Raw genomic sequence first — 26,029 nt, 5'->3', positions numbered from 1 at the left:
GAGGGAGGAAGGGAGGTAAGCTCACCTCCAGTGATGATCTGGGCTGTTCATACCACTCTGCACTTGAGAGTAGTGTAGTTATGCAAAAAGTGAAACTGCTAAGGGATTTTTAACCAAATATTAGGTATGTATAGTTTTGATCATGTGTTAATAATTTTTTTTTAATTAAATCCATGGTGTTTTCTTCTATTAAAACTGTTTGTTGTACAATAATTCTGCTCTGTTCACTGCAAGCCAAAATTGCAGACATTTATTTTTTATAAGGAGTATATAGCCGCAACACCTTACTTATCAGTACAAATGAATATAGGTATGTTAGTGAGGAGCACTAGGAGCACACAGCATCAACTGCTGTGATGAAATGCACATCTCTATATAGCCAGTGCATCATTACAGTACTTCATTACAGTCTCCGATAACATACTATAATACAAAACACAAGACAAGACCATGTAAGTCACATAGAAATCATCAAGTTTCTTTATCTTTATGACTTGATATTAAAAGATGAATTAAAACTCAACTTTTTTTATTTTAGTTTGATTCTAAAATTACATTTTGTAACTTGCCAAAACAAAGAGAAAACTTATATCTCCATCCTAAAACACAAAAAAATTAGATAAAAAACTGAAGACATTAAGCATTTTTATTCAAAGGTACTGTACTAGAATACTCTAGTTCTAGAAGTGTCTATCAGTGGCAGTTTCCTTGTGACATTGCACCATCTTGTGGACATTTAAAGGAAATTAAAATATGCACAGATAGGCCTTTGATTGATAATGTCTGTCGCTTTAATCACGAGTTCTGTTAAGGCAGTAACTAAGGATTTATTCATATATCACACGGCAATATGAAACAAAATATTTGTATATATTCTTTTAAGATTATTGCAATCTGTTGCACTGACCTGGCAGAATTTATGAAATAGTTTTTGTTTATTTTTTTCACACAAGATCAGATGCATGTACAATACGCTGTGGTTGTGTGTCCAAATGCAGAGTAAGTGCAGCTTTTTAAGGAAGGCATGTTCCAGTTATTTGCCAGTCAGCTTCAGGACATCTCTGACCATGGAACCAATCCCGTCAAAAATCAGGTGTAACTGGGTGTCACACATGAATGCTGGAGAGGTCACAACCTTATTTTTTGGATCAACATGAGCCTCGTGAGGGTCAAAGGTTAAGGTTAAAATCAAGGGACAAAAGGATCAAATTTAAAGTGTTTACCAGATGTGAAATTATACCACAGTCAGATTTCCAAGTTAATAAAAGCTATTGACAGCACAAGACATAAGATGTAAAAGCAGGAAATATGAAAGAATGCAGCATCTGATATGTACTGTAAAGGATATGGTGACATCTTTGACTTTGTGTTTGGCCCCGAGTGCAGTGATAGCCTGAGCAGTACCAGCGTATGGCCACTTTCCCCCCTGTTCTTCCTCATGACCCACAGTCACTTCTACCCTTGGGAGCACCTTTGCTGCCAGCACCGGAGAGATACAGCACAACCTGGACAAAATGAGGGAACAACAACAGCACTGAACTCCACAAATGGACAACTACAATATGGCTAAATGCTGTTCATCAGGGAAAAGCAATCACTTAGATATCATTCTAGGGTGGAAGGAAATAAAACATCTGTGAAACACGATGTGACTGTGTGTTCAGTTTTTCTAAAAAGGTAAACCATTGCAGCTATATATTATTTATGATATAATTATTATGATATATAATGCTCAGAAACACAGATTACTTACCCAATAGGCTTGCCTGCTTTATGGAAGTCCTTTAAGACACGCTCCACCTCCTTATTCACAGTGCAGTCTTTTCCATCAACAGCAAATGTTGACCTGATGAAGTCATAATTATGCAGCCTTGGAAACTTTTATGGAGATTGCTAGCAAATACATGTCTGCCTATGCAGACATGAAATAAACTAGCTACCTATTTATCTTTACTTCACCTCATACAAAATGAAAGATCACGATAACCCTTACAGGTTTTTAGCAGCCCCAAAGCCTCCCGGGAATATGACTGCGTCATGGTTACTGGCACTCAGCTTAGCCAGGTCAGTGATGTTACCCCTGGCAATGCGAGCTGACTCAGCTAGGACATTCCTGAACAACAAACATACAAGATTATGACTATAAGCAGTGTGAAAAAGAACCAATGGCAATCTTGATGCAGAATCTGCTTTCTGTTTGTTACCTGGACTCCTCTGAAGGCTGCCCCTTGCTGTGGTCTATAACGTGCATCTGAGACATATCAGGAGCATACATCTGGACCTGGGCACCTTCCCGACTTAGATGCACCAAGATTCTGTACAAAACAGCATTTCTAAGTAAACAGATCCTACAGAAGTGTTAGTGATTCATGCAGACATACCCATTAACACCCATTATTGAACTCACGCCGATGCCTCATGGATCTCTGTACCATCATACACGCCACATCCAGACAGCACCTGGAAACCAGGACATAAAAGTCCAATGACAATGCCTCAGGTTGTCCATACAGTAAAAAGGGTCCAAACAGTAACATTACTGGAAACTGAAAGCATGAACGACATATTTACACTGATTATGCAGCTGCAACATGAAGACCACTTATCTATTACTGAGTGCACCTTTTGCTGCAAAAACAGTGAAGTGCTGTGTGATCTGATACCTTGCTATGGGAATCAACATTAAGACACTAAGAGCTACAGTAGCTTTGCTAATGGATCAGACTACACGGGCCAGTCTTCAAGCCCTACATGCATCAGTAAGTCTTTCTTCACCATTTCACCGTGGATCACTTTTGGATTCCTCGGATTACTTTTAGTAGGTCCTGACCACTGCAGACTGGGAACATTCCACAAGACCTGCAGTTTTGTAGTTGATGCAGTTGTCTAGCCATCACAATCGCTCCATCACTGTCGCTCCATGTCATTTGTCCAACATACCAACTTCAGACTGCCTTGCATAAATTACACAGCTGGTACAATACACTCACTCATCTTCTATACCACTTTATCCTGTTGGTACAATATACTTTATAGCCAAAAGTTTGTGGATAGCTGACTATCAGCCTTATAAATATTTTACTCAAGATTTATTTCCCTCATTGCTATTACAAGAACCAGCACTCTTCTGAGAAGGGTTTTCACTTGATTTTTAAGCGTGGCTGCAAGAATTTGTGTTCATTCATTAACTTGAGCATTACTGAGATCAGGTACTGATGTAGGGTTCATCTCAAAAGGTCTGCGTTTAAGGTCAGGGCTCTGTGTAGGACACTAAAATTATTTTACTATAACCTTAGCAAACTATATTCACTTTGTGCACATTGTCATACTGTGACAGGTTTGGGCCTGTGAATTCAAGTGGAGGGGAATTGTAAAACTAAATTACAGCATCCTGCCGCACAGTGGCGTAGTGCTTAGCACTGTGACCTCACACCTCCAGGATCGAGGGTTCAGATTCTGCCTCAGGTCTACAGTATGTGTGTATGTTCTCCAGGTGCTTCAGTTTCCTCCCACTGTTCAAAGACATGCAGTTTAGGTTAACTGACCTGTTCCCAAAGTGTCCATACTGAATGACAACCAGTGTCGAGCTGGCAACCCGACCACTTACGTAACTGCCACAGAAATGATGGGTTTATCTCCAGGGTGGGGAGTATCTGTCGTAAGATGTACTGGATGGCACATGGACGAACCAAAACATAAAAAAATACTCAGGTTTTCTCCCACAGTTCAATAGCATGCAGATTAGGTTAATTGGCGGCAGACTGGCACCCTGTCCAGGGTGTACCCCACCAAGTCTCCTGGTATAGGCTCCAGGCTATAGGCTATAGCCCTCCAGCATGTAGCATAAGCGGTATAGAAGATTACAGCATACAGTGACATCCAAATTTGTGGCAACAGTTTTTTTTTTTTGGAAAAGAAAAAATCACATATAGGTCTGATAGTCAGGTGACTACATACGTCTTGTCATCTAATGTAACTTATATTTAGACAGATGGACCTGTGCCAATGAATTTGTCTTTTTCACTTTTGCACTCAAACAGGACCAGTACCTAATGTAATGTTTTGTTAATATTTCTGTCTGCATGTTTTACGCACAGCTGCACAAGCATTTATATCCATATAATTTCTAAAGTTAGCTGCTCGTTTGTCAGAACACCAGCTGTCGCAGACATTACAGTTTATAAGCTGCAGAGGCTGCCCCCTGACTCACCACGGCCACTTTGGCGCTGCTGCACCGGGCGCTGAAGTGGATATAGCCCGCGGCTCCTGTCTGAGCAAGCCGAGCCGTCACAGGCTTCAGCACAGGCGCGTAAGAGCTGCGGAGCACCGCGCGAACCGCAAACATGCTCGCAGTAATAATTATTCTATTATAATAACAATAATACTATCCGAGGACGTTCAGGTCCGCTTCTAGAACTCGTACAAGGTCAAAAGAGAGACCTGAGTGATAAACGCACTGGAGGTTCAATGGCCGTATAATGTAAAAATATATCGAATATTTTCATAAACTTTTCAATCGCAGGTACAACCCTCGTATTAAAAAGCATACAAAAACCGTACATATATTAAAAGTGTGAAACACCGTATATACACGAAGTACTTTTGCATATACCACACTGTCTACGGTATGTAGCAAAGCAGTTTCTTTCATATTATCTAAACATTACGGTAAACACTTCCTCTGCAATTTTTTCCTCTGTTTCAGGTCTGTGGTGTTACTGCCATCTTGTGGTTAAGGGAGGTAGTGGCGTTTTAACATGATTTAGGTACACAGTAGCTGAAGTACTCGTCGTTTAGGGGTTAATGTAGCTGTGAAAAAAGACCTGCGTGCACGCCTTTTTTTGTCAGCTACCTTACCCCATGTCTTTTTTGACAGCTGGTTTATTGATGAGAAAAGAGTTTTGTAGAAATAGTTAAAAAGTTAACGCTAAAAATATGCTGATCAGCTTTAATGTAATCAGTGATTATTCTTTCAAGTTGAAGCCCATGTACAGTCATGGCCTAAAGTTTTGAGAATTACATAAATATTGGAAATGGGGAAAGTTGCTGCTTAAGGTTTTATAATAGCAATTTGCATATACTCCAGAATGTTATGAAGAGTGATCAGGTGAATTGCATAACCCTTCTTTGCCATGAAAATTAACTTAATCCCAAAAAAACCTTTCCACTGCATTTCATAGCCGTCATTAAAGGACCTGCTGAGATGGCTACAGGGCGTCCAAGAAAGTCCAGCAAGCGCCAGGATCGTCTCCTAAAGAGGATCCAGCTGCGGGATCGAAGTGCCACCAGTGCAGAGCTTGCTCAGGAATGGCAGCAGGCAGGTGTGAGCGCATCTGCACACACAGTGAGACAAAGACTTTTGGAAGATGGCCTGGTGTCAGGAAGGGCAGCAAAGAAGCCACTTCTCTCCAAAAAAAAAAAAAAAAATCAGGGACAGATTGATCTTTTGCAGAAAGTATGGTGAATGGACTGCTGAGGACTGGGGCAAAGTCATATTCTCAGATGAAGCCTCTTTCCGATTGTTTGGGGCATCTGGACAAAGGCTTGCCCGGAGAAGAAAAGGTGAGCACTACCATCAGTCCTGTGTCATGCCAACAGTAAAGCATCCTGAGACCATTCATGTGTGGGGTTGCTTCTCATCCAAGAGAGTGGGTTCAGTCACAATTTTGCCCAAAAACACAGCCATGAATTAAGAATGGTACCAAAACACCCTCCAACAACAACTTCTTCCAACAATCCAACAACAGTTTGGTGAAGAACAATGCATTTTCCAGCACGATGGAGCACCGTGCCATAAGGCTAAAGTGATAACTAAGTGGCTCGGGGACCAAAACGTTGAAATTTTGGGTCCATGGCCTGGAAACTCCCCAGATCTTAATCCCATTGAGAACTTGTGGTCAATCCTCAAGAGGTGGGTGGACAAACAAAAACCCACTAATTCTGACAATTCCAAGAAGTGATTATGAAAGAATGGGTTGCTATCAGTCAGGATTTGGCCCAGAAGTTAATTAAGAGCATAGCCAGTCGAATTGCAGAGGTCCTGAAAAAGAAGGGCCAACACTGCAAATACTGACTCTTTGCAGAAATGTCATGTAATTGTTGATAAAAGCTTTTGAAACGTATGAAGTGCTTGTAATTATATTTCAGTACATCACAGAAACAACTGAAACAAAGATCTAAAAGCAGTTTAGCAGCAAACTTTGTGAAAACTAATATTTGTGTCATTCTCAAAACTTTTGGCCACGACTGTACATGTCTGCCGGTCTTTTTGTATGACAGAACTCTCTGCCTAACCAATGATGATTACATTTTTTTTTGTTGTAAGGTTGAGTATCTTTACACCTTTATGCGAAGTTGTACTTCTTTCATTGTTAGTCAAATACACGTCCTGGTCCTTATTCGCTGAGTGAATCACAGATGAGAAATAAAAAAGAAGACTGGATAAAGATTGAGTTTCATCTTAAAACAACTCTGCCATGTTAAAATTCACTTATACCACTTAAGCGCTCTTATTTCAACTGTGTTGAATATAAACTAATCCCAGTAAAAATATTCAGTTTTGTTTTTCTAATCCATATCTATTGGTGCAGGTGTTTGTTTACATTGAGCGAGTAGCGCATTAGTTTTTCATTTTAAAGTAGATTATTCAATCCAGCAAATAACTGTTGATAACATTGCTTTTACTTAACATTTTGATTTCACTTACGGTGCAGGTTAAACTTTAGGCAGATATCTGAGGACTGCAAAAGTTTCATTAAATTCTGTTTAACCAGTTTTGCATAATTCTATGCCATAATCTGGCACATATCTTCTTCTTTATTTTTCGACTGTTCCATTTCAGGAAACAAAAATAGTACTGCTTATTGCAGAAATCACTACTAAAACCTATAGTATATTTAAAGAAATAATTAGGTCATAATGTAAATACATTTTTAGTGTATAAGTTATTTTTATTTGTTTTGGTTATCAGTCTAGATGCTTCTTTACCTTCACATGCAAGATAAAAGCATTTAATGTTAACATGTGTATTATATGTTTAAGCTAATTAACTTTAATAAAATAATCGCAAAGATACAGTACAGTGAACAGAAACTGTAAAACAATAGAAATCTCCAGCCCTTAAGGTGAATGCTCCTTATGATGCTTGTTAATTAGAACTAGGAGACTGGCAGTTAAACTTGGATAAGAGCTGGCGTGCTTTTCTCAGACGCTCCAAGCGGTCCTTCAAGCAACTTCTACGATGAGCTACCGACGAATCTTCTCGAATAAGTTTCTCAGCATTCTGGCCTCCAATCATGCTCAACATGGCGGCCTGAAGCTGAGAGAGATACTGGTCCAGCACATGGTACTGCGCAATGAGGGGCAACTGGTTGGCCAGACGGTCAGAGGTGATCTGACACACACACACACACACACACACACACACACACACACACACACACAAAATACTAGTTGACAGATCAAGTACAGAATATACATTTTTGTAAAAACTGTGGCTTTAATGATTACATACCATGAAATAGGCTTTTAGGTGCTGAGCCATCTCCCTGACATCAGCATTTACTGACTTGTTGAAAGCTATGTTCGAATGATTCCTGACTTGTTCTAGTTTAAATTTGACAGCATCTAGCTGGCGGCTGTAGAGGTCATCTTGTGAATAGACAATCTTCTCCATTTTGAATTGAGATTGTATTTTCTCTAGGGCTTTTCCATGCTCTTGCTCAAGGAGGTCCTCAACCGGCTCTTTAGCTGCCCTCAGCAGATTGGGAAATGCCTCAAAATGGGACCTGACCACCTTGTTCACAAAAGAGTGAACAATTTCTTACAGAAAAAAGAAAAAAAATAACAATTTAAAATTGCATTTTAAAAAAGTAATTTGTAAAATGTAAATTGAAAAAGGAAATTATACCAAATGTATAATGAGCTTTTTTTTTTATGGTAGACTCGTGTTTATTCAGTTCTAATTTTAACTTACTCAGTTTAGATTTCGGTTCTGGGTGTAAACATGCAAAAAATAATAATGAGATTGAAAAGCACTTCATCTCATCTCATCTTCTATACCACTTTATCCTGTATTCAGGGTCGCAGGGACCTGGAGCCTATCCAAGGGGCTTAAGGCACAAGGCAGGGTACACCCAGGACAGGGTGCCAATCCATCGCAGGGCACATACACACACTCATACACCCATTCACACACTACGGCAATTCAGGAATGTTTAAAAAGCATTTAGTGCTTTAAATTTAAAAGGACCCTAACCATAGTACAAAAATGTGTATTTTTACTTATAATTGATTGCTGTATTTCTACACATCAGAGGCCGCACTATACCATCAGCAGCCAGCAGATGTGGCTATTCGGGAGAACACAGAATTCTCCTGTAAGTGGAAAGGGCCCACCATGAATTGGATTTGTCTGTTTGCGCATTTATTGATGAGGTAGTTGGGGTCTGTCAAAGTAACATCCCCTTAAAAGCCAGAACCCAGCAGAATATTGCCCAAAACGTCTTGATACATTCTGGAGAGCTCATGTGGTCAACATGCCCCTTTACCAAATAAGCAGTGCTTTAAATGCATAAGTAGAATGTGACACATTAGGATGCTGCTGGTATTTACCAATGGTGTTTCTCAGTAACTCTATAGCAGGCTCCTCCATTTCCTGTATATGTTTCTTGACCATGTTTTCAAAAGTTCTGTAATTAACAAATCCAGGAAGCTCCTTTCCCCTACAGTTCTTGGAGTACTCTTCAACTTCATCCCGAAGGTTTTCTTCAACTGGAGAAAGTAAGATGGACGAGAAGAGAGGCATGGAGATTAAAACAATGCTTAAATCAAGCAGGTATTGCAAATATGATATTCTTTAAAAATTAGATTATATGTTTAATTTGAGAGTAAATATTTTCAGCAGTTTGCCCACCAAAACTTCTCATCATAACATTTTATTGATATGGAGCACCCAGTTGGACCCAGTCAGGGAGGGGTAATGGTCTGGAACTGAGTGGCAACCTTTTGACATTTTCTATTATACAAACAGCATTTCCAAAAATGTTAGGATATTTTAAAAAAATGCATTAAAAAAAGATTATTTGATTATGTGAATATGTGAACATTTTGTGCAAAGAAAAGAGTTCTGGTGTTCTTACTGAACAAATTTATCAAATAAAATGTCATAAATTTAATTTAGAATTTGATGCACCACATACAAAAAGTAAGAATAGAGACATGTTTACCACTGCATTACAATACGCCTACCTTTGCTTTTATTTACACGTTTTAATTTTTTGGGAACTATGAATATTTGTTGCAATTTTCAAATGGAAAATTTGCCCAATGTAGCCTTTGCCTTTGGCTGCTCAACAGTCAAAGGACTCTAAGGTCCAATATACTGTATATATAATGTCTATGGTAGTACCAAAATGTAATTGGGTTTTCGGATATGTCAGGTAGAACAAAAGTTATCATTACTTTTAGGTAAATTTAACCACTACCAGTATATTTGTATACAGTTGAAAAGATATAAAACTCACAAAATGAGCATATTATTATTATTTTTGGTCATAGAAACCACCATGACCAAGTTGGGGAAGTTGGTTAAAATTTCACGTTCATACTTTCCTAAAAGGAAATTGGTGTCTTATTACAAATCACAGGCACTCAGAAAATTTGAATTTTTTTATTAATTCAAAATAGTAAAAAGATGTAATAAAATTGCCATCTAGTCATGCCATGTAATAACACTCACGTTTGATAACCTTGTCATCCAGCTCACGTTTCCATTTTGCAAACTCTTTTCTGATTTTAGTAAAAACTTTAGGCTTTAAGTTATGGGTGTTTTCCTCTGCCCTCATCATATCAGTAAGAACTTCATTAAAGTTGCTGATTTTCTGTAAAATACCAAAACCATAGGTCAAACATAAATATGGCAAAGAGAAACTATATATATATATAAATAAATAATAATAATTATATATATAGACAAATTTATATTATATTTATATAAATTTATACAAATTATAGGTAAAAAATAAATAAATAAATATATATATATATATATATATATATATATATATATATATATATATATAAAATTATTATTATTATTATTATTTTATTTTTTTTACCTCAATAAGAAATTTGTTTCTCTCAATTTCCTCTCGAGGAACTCCATCTCCAAGCCGTTTTAGCTCAGTAGCTGTTTTTTCCAATTTGTCCTCAACTTGTTTCTGCAACTGTGGAAGTAGCTTCTAAAGATAATAAACCAAAACAAGAAATTAATAAATTAATTTCTTAATTCTCTACAAAAAATATTGAAAATTTGGATCTGTAAGCTTGCTCACTTCTATGTGTTCTACCAGTTCCTTGGTCAATCTTTCTGCAAGTACAGGCACTGTGGCTTTCCCTTCCTCCAAGAGTGGTCTAAGACAAATTAAACACCAAGATAAAAAAAAAAAACAAAGAGAGAGCGAGAGAGAGAGAGAGAGAGAGAGAGAGAGATCTTATCTTGGAAAGATGCATCTTAAAGTATGTCTAAAACCAACCCTGGAGATTAAGCCACAAATGCTGATTAAGCTGATTAAAAAGCATTATTATATTATGAATCTATGGCATGTTTTTAACCCTTTACCATTTATGTTTTACAGTACGTGTAATATTTACAGTACATGTAATATTTTAATGATTTTCTGTAATAAATATCTTGCACCTGAATTGTGGATGTTCCTCAAAAAAGACTTGCTCATTTTGAAGAGCTTTCGACAGAGTCAGATTCTCATTAATGTCTTGCTGGCCACGGCACTTCACGATCATGTAACCCTTCTTCAGTGGGATCACCTGGTTATTTACTGTATTTACAACACTCTCCTCTGCACCTTTATCCACCAAGTCAGGCTTGGTAAGGATTCCTGAACAAATAAATCACATACATTTCAGCAATATGTAATTTTAACAAAAAGCTTGTGTATGAAATATGAAATATCATAATATATATGTCCCTATATATTACCCAGAGTTCTTTGTCCATTTGGATCCACTTTGTGTGTCATTTTCAGTGCTTCCGTGGTGGCAATGTCGATGTTTGCAGGCACGACCACCAGGCTAATAGTTTCTTGTCTTTTAATGAATTTCTCAATAAGTTCTTTGATCTGTTCAACAAATGAAACATTATAAGCATGAGACCAATATTGTACATTAGTTCATGAAAATGGTAGAATTTCTTTATCTAACAATTATATGGCTCTATTTGAGGAAAGAGATGTTGACATCCCAATACTAAAGTTTTATATACAGGTGATTTTGTAAATACCTTAAAAGCAGAGACTTATTTTACAAGAAGACTTTTGTAAATATCTGGTTCTTAGTCATAGGATAATTACAGCTCTGGACAAATGCAAGTCCTTAGTTTATCTAAGTAAATTTTAGAGTATTAGTTTATCTTGTAATATTATCTCGTTTCTTCTTATTATTATAATTCTCAGTCATAAGTCAAGTCAAGTAGGCCTTTATTGTTATTCCAACCATATACAGTTCAGTACACAGTAAAACGAAACAACGTTCCTGTAGGACCAAGGTGCTACATACATGCAACAACATAAATTTACAACACAACTCTACCGGAACCAGCTAGCTAACTACTGTAAGAGACCCAATTAGAGACAACAACAGACAACAAAGTGCACGTGCAAATGTGCAAACAAAGATCTACAGAGTGAAACACAACAACGTAAAACATTTCAGCACTTTTGTAGTAATGAGGTATGAGTTGAGGTAGTGAGAGGAGAAACAGTAAACAGTTATTCTTATTATTCTTTCTTCTTATAATTATATAAAATATTTACTGAAAACATATGTGTGGGTCAAAAATTATCCACAGTTTTATTAAAACTTCTGTTAGCTATTACTTTCTTATCACCACTTTCGTTCAAGGCTACTGTCATTCCCAGTCACTGCTGTGAATGTGTTGCATCACTTGATTTGTAACTGCGGTAAAAATTAAGTCCTACTTGTAATTTGCACAAAAAAAGAGCAGCATGCAGTGATTAGATTTTTGCGGATTGGAGGTATACCTGGTGCCATTATGTATCAAAGACTTGACAAATAATAATAATAATCAACACAAAATAGAGCTTTGTCACAAATAATTGTGTATGAACTACATTAAACATTATCAGGATTTAAGGTTTAACAAAAGGTTGCATATTACAGTGAGATGCTTATTGAAGAACTGAAGCCTAAACTTTAGATTAAAATCAGAGGACTGTTATCCAAGGGCATTATGATATTGCATGACAATGCCGTCTACACACTTCTGCACACACTGCACATGCTATTGACACTCAGTAAAAACACCATTTTGAGGTGTCAACATGATTTTATGCATTGCACTGCTGTCACATGATTGCCTGATTATATGATTACATGAACGCATATGTGTACGTGTGTTTCTAATAAAGTGCTCATTGACTGTAGATACTTGCACTCTCTCTCTCACAAACACTGCTATCTGCTAGGGCTGGAGTCAAGACTCTTTGTTTAAGATAAGTCAAATATCAGGACAAACTTCCGTGTAAGGCAAGTCAATACAGAGTTCTAAGAGTCTCATGGACAAGATAAGGTTGAATCTAAGTAAAACAAGACTCTCTTTTAATAAAAGTTTGCTCAAAGATTAGCAAGCTCTTTAACTCCATATGCATGGTTTTATGACTGCACTGTGTATTGCATAGTGGTGGATTGTCCTACAGTCAGTGGCTCCTATCATGTGCATGCTCATTGCCCAACAAAGCAAGTGAAAGTAAAGTAAAAGTTCAACACCAAGGCCAGCTCTTCTGCTGTCTGATGAGGGATTATCCCTCAGTGTCCTGCAGTCATCACCTGCCTATAAAAAGACAGCCAAACGTCAGTCCGGTGATTAGTATATCCTGGGTGCTTAAGCAACAGTATTCTATAGTATTCAAAGTATATTATCTATGTCATAGTAGATTCTGTCCAGATCAATTTCACCACTTGGTGTTTCCCCTTGAAAAACCCTTTGAGAAGAATGACCAAAAAGGAAGTGGAGTAGAAATCCTTATCCCTCTGCTCATACAGGAGACATAACAGGCCTATTTCTCCCGGAGAAGCAGAAGATTATGTGCAGCTAAGAGGGAGATCTTAGCCTGGTGTGGTCTCTTAAGAAGTCAGACAGCAGCTGAGATGATTCTCAAATGATACATGATATGCTCTGAGCAGCTAGTCACACCCTGGAAAAAGGAATCCTGACAACATACAGGTGGACCAAGCATCCACCCATCTGCATCACGGTGTGACAGATTTACTGTTACCGAAGGGTTTGTCTTAAACTTGCCTATTCTTCTCCTCCTAGGTTGTGACTGAAAGGAGGAATGTTTGAAATTCCACCACCATGTTGTTTTCGATTCTGATGGCCCCAAAAAGGCCCTTTAAAACCATGACCAATATGCCTAGCCCAGGCCGAAGATGGTAACGCCGAGGCTGACGGTGAGCTGAATTCTTTCTCTTACCCGACTGATTCCCTGTCTGAGCAGGTAATACATGAAGGCGATTTCAGTCAGCAGCAAAAGGAAAACCCTGGAATAATGCACTAGAAATATGGAAATAGGAAATAAATGGAGAGGCTGACCCAAACATGTATCCTATTTCCTCATTTAGGGTGAACTGTTGTGTTATTTGCTTAGGGAGAATGGAAGAGTAGCAGTATCTATTACTCATTCTACAGGGCAAAGTTCATAACAGTGATTAATCTGGCTCACTCCCATCTTCTCAGGTATCACCTTGTGGTTTGAAATACAGTAGAGAAAATCAAAGACCTCTTCCACAGCCATCGAGGCTGATGTCAAAGGCTTCTGCAAGCGGTTGTGCCATAGAGCCTATAATGAAGTAGCCCATGTTTTGTCAGGCTCTTTTTAAACATTAATATTTTATATGTTAAAACACTTTTTATATTTTTTGTTTATTTCAGCGACTAGTCAAAATTACGTCCTTATAACCTGGTGACAATTTATATAGTTTTGTATTGAGCTTGAGGAAATACAAATTCTGTGGATCATCTAGCACTAAGCCCAGCACCTCCTTGGCCCACAGTCCCATTGGTGAGCTGAGCTTCAGCCGCACTGTGACTTCGCCTACCCTGAAATTGGATAAGATGGACATTGTAGACCTTAAATCCCAATTTCTCTTATCCCTCAAAAGTGAGATTTTGTCCATGATTAAAGAAAAATTTAATCATGCATTGGCCAAACTTTACTTCATTAAGAGTGTGTTACAGACACTCAAGGCTGAAATCACCAGTTGCACTATGTCAGCACAGGCCAAAAAGGACTCTGCCAGCCACGCACCTTCTGTTCCGTGCTGCTCGTCTTACCTGTTCAGCTCACCTCGCTGCAACCCAGACGACTCTAAATATACCACGCCATGCCCCGTGAACCCACGCCACTCACCATCAGTAGATACCACCAAAACCATTATACTAATTCAGAATGTAAAACTTCTAAGACTGCAAAAGTTAGTTGTTGAACGTTGTGTTAATAAAGACTGTCCTGATTGTAGAATCTAGTTTCTGTGTTTTGTCTCTGTTTGTCAAATCTATTACAATATGCAGAAAAAATCGATCTGTAATGAATTATATATAGTTTAGGTTTTTTGTTTTTTTTTCTTTTGTTGATGTTTATTTATATATTTTCTCCTATTTCTTTTTCTGCTGACTGGCTGTTGTTGTCTTATGGGGGCAGAGAGGAATGGGTGGGGAAAAAAATAGTGTACCAAGTTTTTACTGTATATGTATCTACGTAGTTTAAATTTCTAATGAAAAAAAAAATCTGCCAGTGTGACTGCCAAAAGACAGCACCCAGGAACCTGCCCCTGCCCAACTCTCCCCACTGCCCAATACTGCATTGGAATGGATCTGATTGGCCCACTTTCAGTGAGAGGTTATGAGTACATCTTAGTTGTGGTAGACTACCCACTACCCAGAAGCCATCCCTCTCTGAAAAACCATGTCCAGGAAATATCTCAAGAGAACTGGTACTTCTCTTCATCCATGTGAGCTTGCCTAAGAAGTTCCTCACTGACCAAGATACTTACTTCATGTCCAATGACAGATGTTGTCGGTTGTCGTAGGTCAAGTAGAACCTTGCCTCTGTGTACCACCTAGAAACTTACAGTATGGTGGAAGACTGCAAACAATTGCTTAAAAGGATGTTGTGGCAAGTAGTAGATGAAAGTGATTCAACAACTCTTACTGTATATGTCCTGTTTGCGATATGAGAAACACCACAAGCCTTCACTAGGCTCACACGATTCAAGCTGTTGTTCAGGAAATGACAGCTGGGTTTGCTTGACATGTTAAAGAAACCTAAAGAATAGACATTGCCCTTCTGCCCCATAGTGGAGTAAATACAAGACATGCAAGCTTAAATGTATTATGTCATATCCATACCATGCGCGGAGATGGATCAAGCCCAGTGCTGCTACTTCCCAGTGCTAACTGAAAGTTCCTGGCAGGATTGCAAGGGCACTTAACCAATAACTTGTTCCCATGGCTACAATCTGCAACAATTGGGTAAAAAGTAGAGCAACTTTCAAGCACCAGTTCGGTAAGTAGTTTGTGCTTGGTGCATAACTCATGGTTTTCTCTTCTCCTCTGTGTCCCGCTCAATGCTGAACAGTCCAGAGGATGCATGCCACCTTGTGATTCATGGAGAAGTGGGCATCACTAAACCTCCTTGGCTTCCAGACCTTCAGGTATGAGCAAACACAACCCGCAACCAAGTTTTTGATCCTATTCACACCTCACTCCTGTCTTCCTCTCATTGAAGAAGTTAATGAAATAAAAATAATCTTCCTTCCTGTCTTTTGTTGTTTTGACTTGCCCCACTGCATATGCTTTACATGCATGAATGTGGAAGTGTACAGGTGTTATTAAAATGCAAAGCGAGAGAAGGAGAAAGAAAGAGAATGAGTGAGAGAATGTAAAATATCAGAGCAAAGACATAAGAGCAACAAAAGCAGTTAAAGCAGTAAGGGAGTATTTTTAAAGATTTTTTATGCAAGTAAAATATAAAAGTGTATAATTAACAAAAGAATTTACAAGACCAACTAAGTAAAAAAGGGTGAATGTATCCTCCTTTCTCAATTTTGTCTCACCTGCTTTTCAATGTCCACTGGCTGGTCACCTGTTGCCACCCTGGCTATGCCTGGCAGGTCAATAAGGGTAAGATCAGGAACTTCTTTGGATTTAATCTCTAGAGAGATCATCTGCTGGCTGATTCCCTTCCCCTCCCCGGCCAAGACATTCTGAGCTATAGAGAACAGCACAACTTTATATTACTATACAAGTGTGCAACTTCCTTTTTTAAGGTAATACTTAAAAAAAATTTGCAATACATACCATGTGAAACAGCAATCCCCACGTCTGATGGCTTGTGGAGGTTCTTGATTTGATCCTTGTATGTTAGAACTCCAGACCATGTGTCATCCTTTTCATTTCTCTTTAGTTTCAATACCAAAGGGCAGCGCGTCACTATACCTAAAAATGTAATTCGACCCATTCAACATGAGTACTTTAACCAGCTTTATGTTTCATGAGTGTGCATGCCTGTGTGCATGTTGTTGTCATACCTGTTCCTCTAGGCAAGGCTACCCCTGAAAGGGCCTCCAATACAGAACTCTTTCCTGAACTCTGATCACCTATAACAGCCACAGCTGGCAAGTTGAGGTCTTTCTCTACTCCCAGTGTCCTCAGACTGTCCACAAGATCAATGTAGGGACGTACTTTGTCCTCGTATTGCTGGTTTAGGCTGTTACTCATTTCTTCGGGAGTTTTGTAGTTCTTCCTTCGTGACATAGCAATAACTTGTAAATGTCTACATAATAAAACAAAGAGCATAAAGGAAACATTAAAAAAATAAACCAGATAACTTAGTTATTAACATGGAAATGCCAGTTTACAGTAATTGCCAGTTTTACAGAAACCAGAAGGTTTGTGTCTGAACTGCAGGAAGGGGTTTGGCTTAAACATGAGCATTGTCATAAACTGGAAGAATTTGTTTCTTTATTTATTTTTTTTAGATTTAGTATGAGATATAGTATTTGCACTGAGTAGCCTTACAACCTTATAACCTGGGCTCAGTTTACTGTCTATGTGGAGTATCATGCTGGTTTCCACTGGGTTCTCTCATTTTGTCTCACCACACACAAATATGGCAGGTGGATTGGCAACAAACATTACCTTTATCTGTAATGTTTCATCTGTATTTATGTGTATAATTATGCCTACTGATTTACAGTGCTGTTTTAAATGGTAATTTTATTTATTAAGGGAAAAAAAGCTACTGTTAAAAGCGCTATACAAATAAAATTGAATTGAATTGAAAAAAAAATGACATACACTTATAGGCCCAGTTTTCATGAACCTGCCTAGGGCCTCACAACCCCTCAGGCCGGCACTGCCTGTTAGTGTCCTTATACAGTCAATGTTATTTTTTATTCGTTTGTACTAGTAGAAGGTTGTAGGTTTGGAACAGAAGCAAACTCATGAATATACATGGAATTGTATAATGAGCCTTATGTCATATAGTAAGCTAGGAGATTATTTACCTGTTTTATTTCCAGCAGTCTTCCCAAGTGACGTGTGCAACTGGAGAACAGGAGAGTTATTTGTATACATGAAGTATTCACAGGAAGTAGGTAGTAAACCCTTCTGTTTTGTTTTACTGGTTAAGATCAATGCTCGTCTCCTACTTGTGCATAGCTTCCCAGTTTCGTTTTTTCAAGGGAATGTCAGAAGTGTAACTTTCTCTTTGTCTTTTTTTGGAGTAAGCCATTCTGTGTTGCACTTTCGTTCTTGTTTCTTCTGCATACTCTATGTCTATTCACTGTAAACTATCGTGTATCGTTTATCTCTCTTGGGTGATATTTATAGCAACACCCACCTTGAGAGAAAAAGGACTAGATTACTGATATATCCATTATTCTCAATTATCAGAAAAGCATAAGCAGAAAACCCTAGGGTCAGAATAGAACTGTAACCGGATACAGACCACGGTCCTGTATCATGCCTGTATAATTTAGCTTCATCTTACTTAGTGACTGAAGCAGACTGTAGTGTAGCCTATTAGTGTCCTTACACAGTTAACATTATTTTTTATTAGATTTTATTAGTAAAATAAATAGGCTGTAGGTTTGGAAAAGTAGCAAACTCATGAAAATACAGTGAGATTTATGAATATTTATACAAACCATAGCATCAAAGTTTTTAAAAACCACAAAAAAACTCTTATGTACTTCAGCCTTCCTTTAAACCTTAACAAACTCTATAGCTAGTTATACTTAAACTGTGAATATCAAAGTTCTATAAGACCAATATTAAAATACTATCCTACTGTAGTCCAAAAAAAGCATACAGAATACATCATTATACTGTATGTGTGTGTGTGTGTATATATATATATATATATATATATATATATATATATATATATATATATATATATATATATATATATACTATAAATGGATGTCTATTATCTATTATTTCATGTAGTATATGTACAAGAGATTATTTACCTCTTTATCCTCAGCACTCTTCCCAGGCAATGTGTGCAAGTGGAGGACAGGAGAGTTATTTGCAGGGATGCTGTATTCACATGATGGCGGAAGTAAACCCTTCTGTTTCGTTTCACCATAAATGCTCATGGCAGGTGCATAGCTTTTTGGTTTCGTATTCAAGGAAATAGTGCCTCACACAAGTTTTTTTCCTTATGTGTTTTGTGTATACACAGTAATATGATCCCTCTGGTTCATTTGACTAAGGTGAAGGGTGTAACTTATTTTATAGAACGTAGAAACTTGTCTGACCACACAGGTTTTGCCTTCACCTTCTGTTCAAACTTAATTCAAACAAGTTCTTTTCTTCTTTGTTTTGCCACACAATAATATGATCACCCTTTTAAATTCATACACCTCCAACTAATTTTATATAGCCCACAAGGCTATTCCTGCTGTCATGTACATAGGAAATTTAAGTATCTTTCTGTCTAATACACTCTTCTGTTTTCTTTCCTTTTTATTTTTTCCTGCAACACAATGAAGTAATGGAAACAAAACAAGAAATGTTGTGTAGAATTTTAGGATGAAACAGCAACATGTCTACTTATAAATCATGAAGATGTGTTCATTGATTGAAACTACAATAGATATACATCTGCCATTTCTGTAGCAGTTATTGCATATGGGGGCAGGAGTGGCTCAGTGGTTAAGGTGTTGGCTTAACCAACGCTGCTGTGTCACCACTTGAGCAAGGTCCTTCACCTCCAAATGCTCAGATACAATTAGGCGTTGAGCTGGAAACCAAACCCCATAAACTACTGTTATAATAATGTTGTGGCGTTGCTTTTTTTTATAGTATATTCAACTTCTTCATGGTGCATATACACATCCATTACCTACTGTATTGAGAAGGATAAACAGATTTAAATCATCATTTTAAAGACACATTTCAAGCACGTTGCAAACACTGGTATGGCAGCCAAGAATTGCTTATTCTACCAAAACCACTCTTTCACAATTTTAGCCAGATGAATTTTGAGTCCTGGAATAAGCCTGTCCCATCAGCGAAGAAAAGCTCCACAGATGTAATAACCTGGTCATTCAGTACATTCAGCTGATTCATTTTATTGCCATATAACGTTGCTGTACCTAGACCTGATGAACTGAAGTGACCCCAGATCATAAGACTACTTCACAGTCCTGTATAGTGTGCACTACACATGATGGATGCATGTTCATACATGATGGATCCATTTTCATGTGCTTCCCTTCTTGCTCTGATGCATTCATTACTCTGGCAAAAGGTCAGTTTGGATTTTTCAGATCCAACCACACCACACTATCGTTGTCCATTGCTACAAAGTCTAATATTTATGCTGCTCAGCACATTCAGGGTTTTTTTCCGGTTAAACTTAACAGGTGATTTTTTTTATGGCCACACAGCTGTTTAGTCCTGTTTTTATTAATTTGGCATCACATTGTACAAGTGTAAATATATTCTTACTTTCATTGTTTGGTCTATGCTATTAATTATTTTTATTTATGCTGCAACTTTACCAAAAATTTAACTGATGTCTGATTATGGTATTTCTTGATTTTTTCTTTTTTCTGACTACATTTTTTTCCCCTGTGAATGGTTTAGCACTGTCCTTCAGGTTTTGATAATGTAAAATTATTAGATAAGTAATAAGTAATAAAAGTAATTTAATAATAAGTAATAAAACAGTGTCTCATAACATGGTTTGTTAAATGTGATCGCTATTGCTCTGTAACTTTTTCCATTCAAATGTTGTTTCCCTCCAAGTCCTTACAGACGATGCTCCTTACTGTTTACTGTTTACTGAGGATTGCCTGGACTGTTCCGTATAATATACCGGCAATATCAGAAATTTTGTGGATTGTTCTTGGACAATCATCATGCACAAGTTGCCAAATGATTTTGACATTTTTAGTGAGTTAAGCATATTGAAGGTCTTTCTGGTCTTTTGTCATCTTCCAGTGATGTTCTTTCTGCTCTTGAAATGCAAGTTTCACTTAAAACACCTGAAACAAATTGCAGCATTACTGTAAACATTTCACACTGAATTTCATGTTTACTTTTTGTTCTAACGTCCTGTTCATGATGAAATAGCAGATGTGGTAATGCATGTGGTCAGAATAGCACCAGTTGCACAGCTCCTGATGTACACAGGATACTATCTTTTGGCACACTGACTTATGAGGGTTGCTGCACCCTGTGACTGTGCTGCCACCTGTTGGCATGTTATAAAACTAGTCTCAAAACTTTTTGATACCACCTTATAACAAAGACTTTAAATAGGATAGTATAAAAGAAGTAGGGTTCTCCACCTTTTGGGTCTGGGTAATCAATTTAACCTTGCTTACAATTAGCACAAGCTAAAATTATTTGGCTCCCTGAACATCTAAAAATGCTTTTCACATTTGAATGATTTGAATTTTTTTTAATATTTGCTATGGTGTAATATTACTATTTCTCTTCATTCGAAATAACATTAGTGTGTGAACTCAATAATGTATTTGTGGCTGAATGAATGCTGATCTCCACAGCCAGACGGTGTGATATGGTCATGCATCCTCCATGAAATAAATCCATATGTGTAAGGTTTTATAATATGATGAGAGCTCACTCATTGCGCATATTGATTCCTTATATAACATTACCTATAGCCTATGTCCAGACGGATACACATCCAAACAGCTTGTGTCTGCTGAAACTCTGTCTCTGGGTCTCTCCATGAATTACATGTTAATGACCTAAAAGCATGTTACTGTTATTATATGCTTATTTGATTACTTTTTTATGTTAAAAGTATTGAATTTTTATTTGCAAATAAAGTTAAGGTGAATTACTTATTAGTCTGCTTATTACTTATCTTTTAAAAATGTATTGCAATTATCAATGTAGTTTAAGCATTATGTTCTATCATTACTCATCTCTACATATGTACAAATTTTATCAAAAAGTCAAAAGCTTTGTCATGCCATATGGAATAAATCATCAATAAGAATAAATGAATAATAATAACAATAAAACTAAAATGTTTTCTTTAGTTTATTTATCAGCCACAAAGTGCACAGGTGGTTCTCTATGTTTACAGACAGCACTGACAGAGACATACAGTAATAGCCTTGTTGCACATAATAGCTATTTGGAATGACACACTGCACAGTGACAAATAAAGAAACATAGCTCAATTTGCAGTTTGTGGAGTAAAAGTCAGGCTTAGTTAATCGGAGCACCAGAGGTAGGAAAATACATTTGAGGCCATACATTTGAGGCCGTGACAAATGTCAGAGGAACGTCACTACAGCCTTGCATGATTCAGATGATGGAAATTGTGTGCTCTTCCTTTAGATGTGGCGCTATCTTCTTTCTGTCCTTTACGCTTCAGGGGTACAGCCAAGCAGGTCTTTGGGCACACTTTTCTTCTCAGGCGCGATCTTGGCAGCAACAAATGCCATGGGTGATTCATATTCGTAGTAATCATCATCAACCACTACTTTCACACCATGGTCTCCACACGTAGCAGTATGTACATGCTTAAATGGGATAGGTTTTGCCTCTGTATGGGTTGGTGGATGTGCATTCAAGTCCACATCATATATATTATTTCCTGTAAATCATATAAAGACAGCAAAGGTTAGACACTTGAAAAACTATGAAATCATTTCATAATAGTGTTGTTGCTTTACTACCTTGGATGACATGAACAATGTGATCTTTAGGGCAAATAAAGGTAGCGTCTATATGACCCTCAAGTCCCAGTTCATCCTTCACAGTTTTGGGGTACCCTTCTCTGAGATGGTGAGGCTCTCCAGGTGTGTGTGATATATTATAGACATATACTTTGTCATTCTGCAAGGAACCAATATGTACCAAAGGATATTATTTATTTTTTTATACCAGTTACAAGTATTTTACTTAGACAAAATGTTGAAAATGTCTGATTTTATTAGCACTTACGTTAATAATGTGTATGTGCTCATCATGGGCAAAGGCAGCATCAATATCATCATGCAGATCTTTAAAGCCACTCTCTATAAGGCCAGCATGATAATTATCTTCGATTTTACTAAGATAGTAGTGTCCTGATAAATGAGAATAATAAAAAAAATCAAGAAAGCTTCAATCAAAATGTAGTTTGGCCAAGTTGCCTGTTGACTAAAACACAATAGTTTGAGATTTTACCGTACTGCTGTTATAAGCATTATAGTGTACTGCACCCACTAACCTCGGAAAGCAAACAGATCATGATCATCGTCTTCAGTGATGGCATCTAGGTGCATATGGCTGCACTGTTCTCTCTTAATGTGTTCTGCCTCAGTCTTACCATCTAATACATAAGAATATTGTCATTGAAAAACACACTGAAATCAAATGATGTTTTCTGCTAGATTCGTTCCTCGTCATGCTTTTCACATACCATAATAAGGACAGCCAAGCAGACCCGTTGCCACATCTTGCTTAGGAGGCTGTATCCTGGCAGCAAGGAATATCATGGGTGATGCATAGTGATAGTAATCATCATCAACCACTACTATCACACCATTGTCTCCACACATAGCAGTATCAACATGCTTAAATGGGATAGGTTTTGCCTCTGTATGGGTTGGTGGATGTGCATTCAAGTCCACATCATATATGTTATTTCCTGTAGATCATATAAAAGCCCACAAAGAAAGCAATCAAATCAAATAATCAGACAAATGAAAAAATAATAAATCATTTCATGTTAGTATTGTATTCGTGCTTTCTACCTTGGATGACATGAACAATGTGATCTTTAGGACAAATGAAGGTAGCATCTATATGACCCTCAAGTCCCAGTTCATCCTTCACAGTTTTGGGGTACCCTTCTCTGAGATGGTGAGGCTCTCCAGGTGTGTGTGATATATTATAGACATACATTTTGTCATCCTGAAAGGAGCCAACATGTACCAAAGGGTAATCATAATTTTATTATACCAGTTACAAGTACTTCTGTAAGACAGGATGTTAAAAATGTTTGATTTTATTAGGACTTACCTTAATAATGTGTATGTGCTCATCATGGGCAAAGGCAGCATCAATGTTAGCATGCAGATCTTTAAAGCCGCTCTCAATAGTGCCAGCATGAGTTTTTCCATCAATTCTACTAAGATAGTAGTGGCCTGGTAAAAGAGAATAAGTAAACAATTTGAAAACACTTCCACCAAAATGTGGTTTGGCCTATTTGCCTGTTTACTGCAACACAATAGTTTGAGGTTTTACAGTACCTCCAGTATGTTAGCTACTGTAAGTATTACTGTGTACTGCACCCACCAACCTCGGAAAGCAAACAGATCATGATCATCGTCTTCAGTGATGGCATCCAGGTGCACATGGCTGCACTGTTCTCTCTCGATGTGTTCTTTCTCAGTCTTATCACCTAATACACAAAGATATCATACATTGAAAGCACCCTCAAATTCAATGATGTTTTCTGCTAGACTCAGACTCATTCATCTGCATGCTTTTCACATACCATAATGAGGACAACTCATGAAGTAGTCACGAGCCTCCTTTGGATATCTTCCATGAACCTCCCCAGTATTGGGGTTGAATTTAGAGAAATGATGGCCATGGAGGCAGTAATAGTGTCCCGTATAGTGGAAGGCAGCAGAGCAGTTGGGCATGCTTTGGAATTCCTTATGATGTACCTCCTTGCTGTCAATGTCAAAGTGGTAGATTTCATGACCTGGAGTATATAGGAATATATGTAATAGTTAATGTATATAAAATTATAAATACTTGACAAACTTAATACATAAATAAAATGCAAAGCAGTTAAATGGCATACCCTTGAAAAAGATTACAGTGTTTTTGGGGCAGTCAGGCTTGTGGCACTCAACTGCAGCATCCAAATGGTCTGGAATACCAGGGAACACCTCAGCGATGTCTTTGGGATATCCATCATTCAGCTTGTGATTTTCATAGCTAAAAACCTTGTTATCCTACATTGGGAGACACAAAAAGTGTTCGTTTCAATTGAAGTTTTAATATTAACATTCATTAAACCACATATAAGAAACAGCTATAAACTGCAAGTCACTATAATGTACCAGAAAGAAAAACACGTGCTCATGGTGGTCAGGACTGTCCTCAGATGGCATGCGGAATGCTGCGTCCACGTGTCCCACCAGATGGTCATCCAGTTCAGGGAAGGTCTTATTTGTAAGCTCACCCTCACCATGGAACCCCTTAAACACATGATCATCTGAAAGCAAGCACTAGTGATCAGAGGTCAGCCATTCACAGAGACCAAAACCTAAGCTTTTATTGGTTTACAGTTGATAGCAAGCACTAGTTATATATATAAAAAAACAAGAAGACATTGCAAATATAATTTCTTCCCTCTGTTCCCAATTTTAAGCAATTTTTAATAACCTATTGAATATCTGAAATCCAAAACAATTTTTACTCACCCTTGAAGAAGTAGTAAATTCCTTCATTGCTCTCAATCGCAGCATCAAACACTAATTCCTTGCAGCGGTCAAAGTGATGGCTGTCTTTATGGCCATGATCATTGTTGTTATGACCATGATCATTGTTGTTATGGCCATGATCATTGTTGTTATGGCCAGGACCATGAGCTACCTGTTCATCTAAATCAAACAGAAGTCTCTTATTTTAATGGCTTTTATTTAAGTCCCTTATCTATTGATATATTACAAATTCTTCTCATGAGGTTTTCTGTGTGGCTGACATTAACTCACCATTACCAGGCTCATGATGATGCCTGAGGATCAGAGGAACAGGGAAGAAGATAAGAAGTTAGAAGATAACATTAAGTTATTAAGTTTAAAATAAAGAGATTCACATCGATGAGTTGAATAGCAAAAAATTCTCTGCAGTGTAAAGAGGCAGCACTCACGTGGGAACTGCCAAGCAAAGAGAGAGGGCCAGGCAGATGGTGAAGGTCTGGATGAGTAGCCTCATGGTTAAGAGGATCCTCTGGTTCCACTGCAGACACAGCTCAGCTGGAGGAGGTACCAAAGACCCTGTAACTCTCCACCTTTTATATCCAGAGTAAGAGAGGGCTGTCAGATGAGCAACTGTTTAGACAAATCAAACAGGCGCACAGAGAGTAGGTGGGAACACCCAGACTCATCTGCAAATACTCCCCCATGCTCATGTACTGTAAGCACACCCCTGATGTTCACCCCACTTTCAGAAGTTGGTCAAGGTACACTAGATAGAGAGGAAGGAGGGTCAACATCATGAATTGAGCAACTGACTGTGTATGCATAAATGAGTGTTAGTGACTCTTATCAAACTTGCTCTGCACTTCTGCACCTGCTTGTTTAATTTACCGATAAGACATACATAACATAAAACTTAATAAATCTCCATTAAGTATTATCAGGATACATTGCCATTTACAAGTTGTATAAATGTATATACAATTTTTTTTTGTTGTTGTTTTGTTTTTTT

General features: G+C 37.7%; 3 protein-coding genes across 5 annotated transcripts; all 3 read right to left on the bottom strand.

Annotated features, from left to right (window-relative positions):
- Positions 1-235: 235 nt before the first annotated feature.
- Positions 236-4,623, bottom strand: gatd3 (glutamine amidotransferase class 1 domain containing 3). Its single transcript, XM_053495795.1, has 7 exons — positions 4,211-4,623; positions 2,408-2,460; positions 2,205-2,315; positions 1,994-2,113; positions 1,754-1,846; positions 1,350-1,505; positions 236-1,163 (listed from the first exon to the last, which is right to left on the bottom strand). The coding sequence occupies exons 1-7, from the start codon at positions 4,343-4,345 to the stop codon at positions 1,034-1,036; spliced, it is 798 nt and encodes a 265-aa protein (XP_053351770.1). The 5' UTR covers positions 4,346-4,623; the 3' UTR covers positions 236-1,033.
- A 2,306-nt stretch (positions 4,624-6,929) lies between these two features.
- On the bottom strand, positions 6,930-18,671 carry LOC128523960 (interferon-induced GTP-binding protein Mx-like). 3 transcript variants are annotated; one of them, XM_053496198.1, is made up of 13 exons: positions 18,574-18,671; positions 17,605-17,644; positions 16,627-16,871; positions 16,397-16,534; positions 16,153-16,307; positions 11,000-11,138; positions 10,700-10,898; positions 10,335-10,413; positions 10,119-10,241; positions 9,740-9,881; positions 8,614-8,772; positions 7,514-7,821; positions 6,930-7,393 (listed from the first exon to the last, which is right to left on the bottom strand). In XM_053496198.1, the coding sequence occupies exons 3-13, from the start codon at positions 16,850-16,852 to the stop codon at positions 7,148-7,150; spliced, it is 1,914 nt and encodes a 637-aa protein (XP_053352173.1). In that variant the 5' UTR covers positions 16,853-16,871; positions 17,605-17,644; positions 18,574-18,671; the 3' UTR covers positions 6,930-7,147. The 3 variants fall into 3 exon arrangements, with proteins under 3 accessions (XP_053352173.1, XP_053352175.1, XP_053352174.1); XM_053496200.1 differs by having other exon boundaries at positions 16,627-16,841; positions 18,574-18,595; XM_053496199.1 differs by lacking the exon at positions 17,605-17,644 and having other exon boundaries at positions 18,574-18,664.
- Positions 18,672-21,610: 2,939 nt separating this feature from the next.
- Positions 21,611-25,589, bottom strand: hpxa (hemopexin a). The gene is made up of 14 exons (XM_053495778.1): positions 25,470-25,589; positions 25,312-25,334; positions 25,021-25,200; positions 24,658-24,812; positions 24,396-24,549; positions 24,081-24,293; positions 23,883-23,984; positions 23,603-23,727; positions 23,335-23,494; positions 23,001-23,228; positions 22,809-22,910; positions 22,541-22,665; positions 22,273-22,432; positions 21,611-22,190 (listed from the first exon to the last, which is right to left on the bottom strand). The coding sequence occupies exons 1-14, from the start codon at positions 25,532-25,534 to the stop codon at positions 21,958-21,960; spliced, it is 2,025 nt and encodes a 674-aa protein (XP_053351753.1). The 5' UTR covers positions 25,535-25,589; the 3' UTR covers positions 21,611-21,957.
- Positions 25,590-26,029: the final 440 nt, after the last annotated feature.

This window comes from Clarias gariepinus, chromosome 5 (genome assembly GCF_024256425.1).
Source record: "Clarias gariepinus isolate MV-2021 ecotype Netherlands chromosome 5, CGAR_prim_01v2, whole genome shotgun sequence".
Taxonomy (NCBI): domain Eukaryota; kingdom Metazoa; phylum Chordata; class Actinopteri; order Siluriformes; family Clariidae; genus Clarias; species Clarias gariepinus.
The sequence above is the reverse complement of the archived record's forward strand: the minus strand, read 5'-3'. Positions and strand labels throughout refer to the sequence as shown.

Excerpts from the sequence above, each read along its gene's own strand:
- hpxa (XM_053495778.1), bottom strand. The coding sequence starts at position 25,534 with ATGAGGCTACTCATCCAGACCTTCACCATCTGCCTGGCCCTCTCTCTT. Across the intron at positions 23,985-24,080 it reads CATGAGTTGTCCTCATTATG|GTGATAAGACTGAGAAAGAA; the intron begins GTATGTGAAAAG and ends TTTGTGTATTAG. Across the intron at positions 23,728-23,882 it reads TGATCTGTTTGCTTTCCGAG|GCCACTACTATCTTAGTAGA; the intron begins GTTGGTGGGTGC and ends CTCTTTTACCAG.
- gatd3 (XM_053495795.1), bottom strand. The coding sequence starts at position 4,345 with ATGTTTGCGGTTCGCGCGGTGCTCCGCAGCTCTTACGCGCCTGTGCTG. Across the intron at positions 2,461-4,210 it reads GCAGCGCCAAAGTGGCCGTG|GTGCTGTCTGGATGTGGCGT; the intron begins GTGAGTCAGGGG and ends CCTGGTTTCCAG. Across the intron at positions 2,114-2,204 it reads CAGCCTTCAGAGGAGTCCAG|GAATGTCCTAGCTGAGTCAG; the intron begins GTAACAAACAGA and ends TTTGTTGTTCAG.
- LOC128523960 (XM_053496198.1), bottom strand. The coding sequence starts at position 16,852 with ATGTCACGAAGGAAGAACTACAAAACTCCCGAAGAAATGAGTAACAGC. Across the intron at positions 10,414-10,699 it reads GAGGAACATCCACAATTCAG|ACCACTCTTGGAGGAAGGGA; the intron begins GTGCAAGATATT and ends AATTTGTCTTAG. Across the intron at positions 7,822-8,613 it reads GTTACTGAGAAACACCATTG|AAATTGTTCACTCTTTTGTG; the intron begins GTAAATACCAGC and ends TTTTTCTGTAAG.